The 7987-nt window shown below is 51.7% G+C and overlaps 1 protein-coding gene across 3 annotated transcripts in view; it reads left to right on the top strand.

Moving 5' to 3' along the window:
- The first annotated feature begins 212 nt into the window (after positions 1-212).
- Positions 213-7987, top strand: part of Camk1g (calcium/calmodulin dependent protein kinase IG) — a 25697-nt gene continuing 17922 nt past the window's right edge. For 2 of the 3 annotated variants that reach the window (XM_026779765.1, XM_005348912.2), the window contains exon 1: positions 557-1275. In XM_026779765.1, coding sequence (XP_026635566.1) covers positions 1224-1275 — 52 coding nt within the window. In that variant the 5' untranslated portion in view covers positions 557-1223. Of the gene's footprint in view, positions 390-556; positions 1276-7987 lie in introns of those variants that run through there. The other variant, XM_005348914.3, reaches the window with a different exon arrangement.

The following is a 7987-nucleotide window of genomic DNA, read 5'->3' as shown; positions in this document are numbered from 1 at the left end:
CACTCCTCGGTCTCGTATTTCTGTTTTATGCTCTTACACACATCAGTGCAGACAAAATTTAACACGACTGTACCACAAACCACAATTGCACAGTGTGTAAAAAGCCACTCGGGCATCAAAGGGTTCTTTTTTTTTTTTTTTTCTGATACAGTTCCCTGGGAGGGAGGGAGAGCAGAGCCCAGGAAAGCAAGGAGAGATACAAGCCACTCTAGCTACTTTTACTCCCCTTTAAGGCTGCCTGGTTACGGTCCTGGGAAAGAAAACCCCTGCATTCCTCCCCTTTAACTGGGTTTATTGTTAAAGCACCGGGCAGCTAATCCTCACAGACCTGTAGGAGCAGGCTTGCTGGCCAAGAGCACGTCTGGAGCACCCTCATTCTGAGTCCCTGGGTAAGATGATCTCTTTCTTCTCTGGGATTTGGGGAGGTTATCTTGTCTAACAAGAAACGTGGGACATGGGAGGGAAGGTGGGCTTGAAGACTCACTTCCTTTCAGCCCCTGCCAATCTCTCCTGGCTCCTGTGGTCTCAAGGGTAAGTTGTAGCACCCTGAAAGAGAAGTCTGAATGGGGGTCTGGTAGGGGCTTCCTTGGGGAGACATCGGATCATTCCTCCAGGGCTGGCCCAGGGGAACGTTCTCTACTTACTGGCGGGGAAAGGAATAGGGGAGCTTTGTGCCCAGTTCAGTGAGCTCCTGGCTGGTGGGGTTGGATAGGGGGCATCGGGACTGACAGCTCCTTAGCACCCCTCTCCCAGCTCCCCTTTCATTCCCTCACCTCTGGGACCTACCCCATCTATCAAAAGAGAAGGCACACCCCGCCCACACCAGCATCCTTGCTTGGGGTGCATAGCCTGTGGCTATTCTTCTTCCTACTCCAGGGAAAAGATGGCCTCGGGCCCTGCAGCAGTAGGGTCCCTGCAGGACTCTGCTTCCCACCCCAGGGCCAAAGCTGCTGCATCAAGATGCAGGACACGGCTCAACTGCTAAATCTGTCAGTCATAACCCAGCTCCTTCACCTTCCCCAGGGGCCCGTCTGCTCCTGGAATCTTTAAACTTCCCTAGCATGGCTCTGTGGGGTGCTCAGAGTAGGTCTGAATTCACCACCCACCCTCTCTCCACGTAAGTTTGACGCACAACATTAACCCTGAGCATAGTGGAGGTGTCTGCAGGACCGGCTGCAGTGTGAGCCTGGCCGGCCTCCTGCTCTGGAGACAGAGAACTGATCATGAGAAAAATCTCTGAGTCGGGTGAAGAGGGTCCAGCAGGTTCCATCTCGGGTAAGGAGAGAATCTTTTCCAGATCACGGACCACAGACTACAGGCAGAATGGAGCCATCATTCCTATGCACCTGAGCTAAACCGGGGACAAAGATGAGACCCATATCTGAAACAGACCGGAGTACAAAGTGCTTAGTAATAGCCGATACCGCTGCACTTCATAGATGGCAATGGGCTTTTAATTTATCCAGAGGTGGGATAGATGGTCCCCCTCTTAGCATACAGATGGGGCCACTGGTTCTCAGGGGAATAAGAGGATCCTTGCTATAAAGTCAGCTACCACTGGCATCCCTTATGTGCTGGAAGCATTTGAACCCCAGTCCATTTCATGTTGCTCTGAGGGTGTGTGTGTGTGTGTGTGTGTGTGTGTGTGTGTGTGTGTGTAGTCCTGTTTAGAAAGATGAGGAAAACTTTGGGAAAGACTGAGGTCTGAGGAAGTGAAGGTTTAAGCTAGAGACTGCAGCAGCTCAGGAATAGACACGGTGCCCCGGCTTCAGCAATGGGCACTACAGGATGTTAGGTATAATTCTTTCCCAGATCATTGAAGCCATGTGTCTACCAGAAATAAGTCAGGTGCTTTGCAGCATGACAGTATCATAAGGAAGAAGGTGGAGATGAGTGACATCCCAGCAGCCACCTCCAGAAAAGAGGCAACAGGTCTCGTGGTATACTGACAAGGACACTGGACTGGTAGAAACCTTAGAACCGGGCTTCCAGACTGACACGGTCACACACTGTCTTCTTGATTCAGGGCATGGCATTCCTGGAACACCATTCTCCACCAGTATCTCAGCTATAAAATGGTGTCACTTTGAAAAGTGGCAGGGAAATCACAAGAGGGATCCTGTCTGCAAAATGCTTAGCACTGCTCTGTCCAGAGGCTCAATCCTTGCCCTTTTTCCCCACAAGGCCTGGGAGCAAGTCTGGCTACAAAGAAAAGAAAATGTGTCTCTCTAAAAGGAGGGCTCTTCTCCCCCAAACACACACACACACACACACACACACACACACACACACGCACGCACGCACGCACGCACGCACACACACACACACACACACACACAGCCAGAAATAAGCTGCCACACGGAGTGCGTGTGAGTGACGAGTGAAGGCACCCAGCTGCCGCAGCATGCCAGAGCCCGGGAATGAATGAGCTGGGGCATGAATGGGAGGAGGAGCAGTGGCGTCCGAGGAAAGACAGCGGCTGCCACAATTGCAGGCAGGCCACCATGGTCAATGGCAGCGGGGCTGGGGCAAAGCAGCTGCCAGACAGAAAGTAGCCATGGGGGAAGGGTTGCTCAGCCTGTCTGTGAAGATCAAAGCCGTGTCCCCAGTGGGAAGCTTTGTCACTCCATGCGTCTTAGTGCAGCTTCCTGAGTTCAGCCTGTCTGCCCTCTGACTTCTTCTGTTTGAATCTTGCTGTCCCTTTCTGAGACCTCCAGCGAAGTACCTGGTTGTGATATTTAATTGTAACGAGTCCCAGGCCTGCACAGCAGAAGCACCTCATACGTGCGTGTTAGGCATCATAGCCATCAATGTGTGGCACAAGACACACAAACGATGCTCATTAACTCTTAAGGACAGCCGCACATGGCGTGTTTCCCAGGCTTGTTTCCCTCCCATTGAGGTAGATGCCTAGTTTCTCAGCTGAAGACCAGGTGGAATAAGGAGTTCATACTTGGGGCTGTGCGGTGTGGAAGTGGTCTGTCTCCTAGGCTTCCAGAACCCCAGGGAGATGGGTGCTCACATTCAGGGAGGCCTGGGAGAGCAATGGTGCCTCAGGGGCAGTAGCTCCACATCTCCTGTCCTGCCCATCCCCACCGGGATGTTTGCCAGTAGGTAAAACATCACCTACAGCCCCTGCTCTTCCCCCATGCTTGGTATCCAGCTCATGTACCATACTGGGTATGTCATGTGTGCTGGAGCAGATGCACGTGCCTTCCGATGCCTCTGACCTCATAGACATCCTGAGTAATAGACCGGAGAGAGCTAGTTCCATTCTGCAGATGAAACTGAGAAGGCCAGTGTGGTTAAGGCTAAGCAGCTACTCCAGTCTTCTGGCTGTCACTGTATCCCAACCTCTTGGTCACTAGGGCAAGCCACAGAGACGACTCTTGCTTCTGCTCTGAGATGTGCACTCCTAACCTTAAGCCAACTTGTCAAGCAATAAGATGATTTGGTTGAGCTGGAATGTGGAAATGTGGGTTTTCCATGGAAATAAACTGCAGGCCAACTGAACACCTTCTTCAGCTGTTTTGTGAGCAGAAATTGGCATGTGGTCACAGGCTGAGAACAAGCAGAGTGGGCCTGGGTGTTCCTCCCCAGAAGCGGGGCTCTGGGGTCCTGTAACCTATGGACTAGACACAGTTTGTGTCTGCTTTACGGACATCACCATGTGCTTGTGACACCCCCAGAATGGGCAGGACTGTGATGGATGGCAATTTCATGTATTCCACAAAAAGATAAAGTAAAAATAGTATTGGAGATGTCCCCACCTGCGTGAGCCAAGGCTCCTCATGAGCATCCGCAGGTCCCTGTTGCTGATGGGCATTAAGAAGGCATATCAGCAAGGAAATGTGGGGACAGCTAGCAGAGTCCACAGTAAGTGTCTGTAATCATCCTCAGAGCCTTCCGGGAGCTGGTGTGGACGGAGGCTCTAGAGGCAGCCACAGCACAGCAAAGCTGTCTTTTCTTAGGGAGCACCATCCAGTGTGCTCTCAACCCAGACTCTGTATTGCAGAGGACAGTAAAGTCTCAGGGAGCACCAAACCACGATGGGAGCTTCCAGTGTGCTCTCAACCCAGACTCTGTATTGCAGAGGACAGTAAAGTCTGGTGCAGATCAGAATTTTGGAAATGGTGGTACTAGGTCAGGAAAACCTCCAGCTTTCACCCTCTGGACTGGAGTTGTCTGCTCCATGTGTAGCTCTGCTTGGAGGCAGGGCACACTTTCTCACTAAAGATGAGCCAACTGATAACCTCCCTCCCAGCACCCACGGGCCCACAAGGCCATTCTTCCATCAGTCCTGGAGGAAAGGACAAAGAAATCTTAGGTAACTGAGGGTAGAGTCCTAGGGTACAGAACTTGCTTAGTGGGGGAGGCTCTGGAAGGACTTGATCCCCAGCACCAGAAAAGAAAAACAAATCTCGGAGTGCTCTGATTCATTTAGGGTCGGCGAGAGCTAGCAAGGTAACGCCTTGCCGAGAAGCTGCAGGCGGGCAATTGATCCTCTGTGGGCAGAACTGAGAGCCATTATCCACGGATTCAGAACCACAGAGATGGCACACTAAAGAGCCTCTGACTCTGCCCTTCTGGTGCATGCAGGAGAGCTTAGACGCACCATGACATCCCTGCATTGTGTGCATGAGGTGGGGGGAACAGGTTCCAGTACAACGATTCCAGGATGCTAACAGAGCAACACTGACTTCATAAATGGTCCTAAATAGCCACATTGAACGAGGGAGTGAAGAGTCAGAAAGTATGGGTCATGATGTGGCCTAGCATGTGGGCTTAGTGATAGCAGTGGGGAGAACCTTGCAGATGTACCTCATCTTCCGGAGTTCCTTCTGACTTTGGTGGCGCTCAGACCCAGTGGAACTGGGAAGGAGAGGATAGCAAGCCCCATGGGACACCATGGTCAGGCCTGTTGCCTGCTGGGCTCGTGCTCAGCATCTCTCAGCCACATCTCATCAACGGCCAGGCTGGCTGCCAACGCAGGTTAGAGCGCCTGTCCCAGAAGCACGGGAAGGGCTCATACATGCCATGACTGAGGTTGTCCTGCATGTCCTCTGGGAAGAAGTGTCCCCTCCGACTCCTCCCTTGATAGAAACTAAGAAAGACCAAGACTGCAGCAAGACCAAGCCTTCATCTCTTTGGGGTTATTTCTAGAGAGGATGATTGCCTAAAACAGGGTGGCCAAACACCAAATACCTTGCAGGAGAGACGAACTGGGAAAGAACTGACCTGACTTAGATAGTGTCCCAGAGACTCAGGACTGGATTCAGATCACATCCTTCTGATGCCAGGGCAACGACAAGATACAGGGCAATCTGGCTTTTTGCCACCATTTTGCCTCCCTCTCTGTGCTTCAGAAAGGACTTCATATCAAGGGCTGCAGGGGAGTGCCACGCTCTGCAGGGCGAAAGTATACGCATCTACCATTCATACCCATGTTGAGCCGAGCTCCTACCTGAAACCAGCCCATTTTCCAGGGGCTCAGGCTAGCTAGACCTCCTGTGTGCACCAGGCTCAGTCATGGGAACCGCATGTTGGGAATGCTTGTCCTTGGGCACACTGCCTATAGTTACATAGATACAGACCTGCATCCATTCTTTCCGGCTAGATTGCAAGTGCCTACAGGGCCAGGCTTGTGTCACAGAAATACTTGTATTCGGTGCCGGGTATGTATACAGGAAGTACTTAATAAATGCTCACTGAATGAAAGGGTGTTTACCTCATGATTCGGAGATGGTTTTATATGAACACGGTCATTTTTCTTTGCCAGGAGTATTTGGTATAGGAGTCTTTGGTATAGAATCCTCGCAAGATCTCACTTTGTTGAGGAGTGAGGGGCATAAACCAGGCACACATGCCAACATGGGGATGCCCCTTGAAGGTCTCTAAAGAGGTGAAATTGGTCATAAGCTCCAGAGGAGTCTGTGGGAACTGCTCCTAAGCTCTAAAACCCAGTGGAAGTTGTTATGAGAAACTGTTTGAGACAGAGTGCCTGGGAAGCAAAGAGAATATCAGAGCTCAGGGTGTCTCTGAAGTCAGGGGAGAAGAGGCGGGAGAGCCCGGAGCAGAAAGTGGCAGGGTGGATGAGCCCCTCTCCCCCTACCTGTGACCACCCTACCTGGGCCTCCTCCCCAGGAGGTCTCAGGGGTATGATGGATTGTGGGAGACCAGCTTTAGAAGGTGTGGGTTCCAGATCTGCGCCTTGAGTGTTTCACACAGATGATGAAGCTAAATTGTTAGGACTCGTTGTATGGGAGGAGGGGTGGGCGGGAAAGATGTTTTCTATGGCTTCTCCTCGGCTAAGAATACTATGTTTTTAAGGCTATTTAGGAGCAATGGGAAGGAAGGAACATTGAGCACAGATCAGCTAATGAGGCCTGGGAGCCTCCTGCAGAGCAGGCAGCCATTCTCCACGGGTCCTGAATGGGGAGCGGCATGCACAGCCAAGGTCCCCAGGCTCGGGTTCTTTAGCTCCTCACAAAGAGCGAGCTCCAGTCCCCCTGTTCTGTGGAGGTGAGAAACCCAAAGGGAGGTGTGCAAACCAACCTTGTCTATCCTGCTCATTTAGACATGCACCCCTTTATCCTGGCTGCTGCCTTCTTCAAGACCGCCCACCAAGAGCATTACCCAATAGGATGCTATCCCTGGGTACTAGCCAGCCCAGCCATAAGCCTGACATACTGCCATGCACAGCTCAGCTACAACTGTCCCCTTCCTTTCCTGGCTGCACAGTTGGTGGGGTCCAGGCATCCCCCACACCAAGGCTCCTGAGAAGTTTGGGGTCTGTGATATGCACACGATCCATCATTCTCAGGGCACCTGTTCCACCCAGGCCAAGACGTTAATAGAGAGAGGGGATTCGAACCTAGGATTCAAACCAGTGCTGTTTACCTAACGTAAAGTTGCAGAAGCAAAAGCGTGTTGTGCATATGTAAGCATGTGTGAATACACATGAATGTGAGTGTGTGATAGGCCTCAGAGACTGCTGCTGCTGCTAGTGTTGTTGTTGTGTTGTTGTTGTGGTGGTGGTGGTGTTTTTGTGACCCCACTGAGGAGAACAGGCTGGCCCAGCAGTAAGCCCAGGAGATCCACCTGTCTCCACCTCCCCTCCCCTCCAGCACACGCTAGAGTTACACACATGTGTTACTATGTTCAACTATTCCTAGAGCTCAAACTCACGTCCTCTGACTTTCAAATGAGCACTTTATTGACTGCACTATCTCCACAGCCTTCTAAATGGCCTCAGGTATTTTTACAGGCATGTGTTTTTATCTAAAGTGGGATCAGTGCCACTGACGTATCTTCCCACTTCTCTGTCAGGTTCAAGGGTAGAGGGTGTTGGCTGAAGTGGTGTCCCTCTTATCACTGACTCTCAGTAGCCGTGCACTCCACTGTCCTGGCTTCCCTGCCTTGGGAACCCCAAGCCCTGTTTTTCTGTAGGATAGCAGCTCTGTGCAGGTTTTTGCTTGTTTGACTCCTTTGCCGGCTTCAGGTCTCAGCTGCTTACAATGCCTCCCCTGTCCTTACCTGAAGACCCCTTCTTTGTCCCCATTACCCAAGTCTCTCGTCACTTAGCTATCATCATGGGTGTCACTGACTGACGCATCACCTGGCTGTCCCGGGAAGGAGCGCCGTGGTCCAGCTTGTCCACTATTACCTATCTACTTATTAGAACATCACCGGTGCTGCATTCATGTGTGCAGCCCCAGAGCTCTGATGCACAGTGAGGCAGGCTTCCATTCAGATGCTAACAAAAATCCACCCAGCTCCGTGAGCAGACTGTGGGGGTAGCAGAGAAAAAACACGGCTCCTTCACAGAAGCTGCACCAGGTAGTAGCAAGATGGGGGAAGGAGCCAGGTTGACTCCAGAGACTGAATCAACAGTAAGTTCCCAAGCTTAGCCCAGATGCCCAAGGACTAGGTGCACCATGTCCGTCTATGCGCTGTGCACCTTCAGTAATGCTGTGCACCTTCACTA

Source organism: Microtus ochrogaster, chromosome 6 (assembly GCF_000317375.1).
Source record: "Microtus ochrogaster isolate Prairie Vole_2 chromosome 6, MicOch1.0, whole genome shotgun sequence".
Taxonomy (NCBI): Eukaryota; Metazoa; Chordata; class Mammalia; order Rodentia; family Cricetidae; genus Microtus; species Microtus ochrogaster.
The sequence above is the reverse complement of the archived record's forward strand: the minus strand, read 5'-3'. Positions and strand labels throughout refer to the sequence as shown.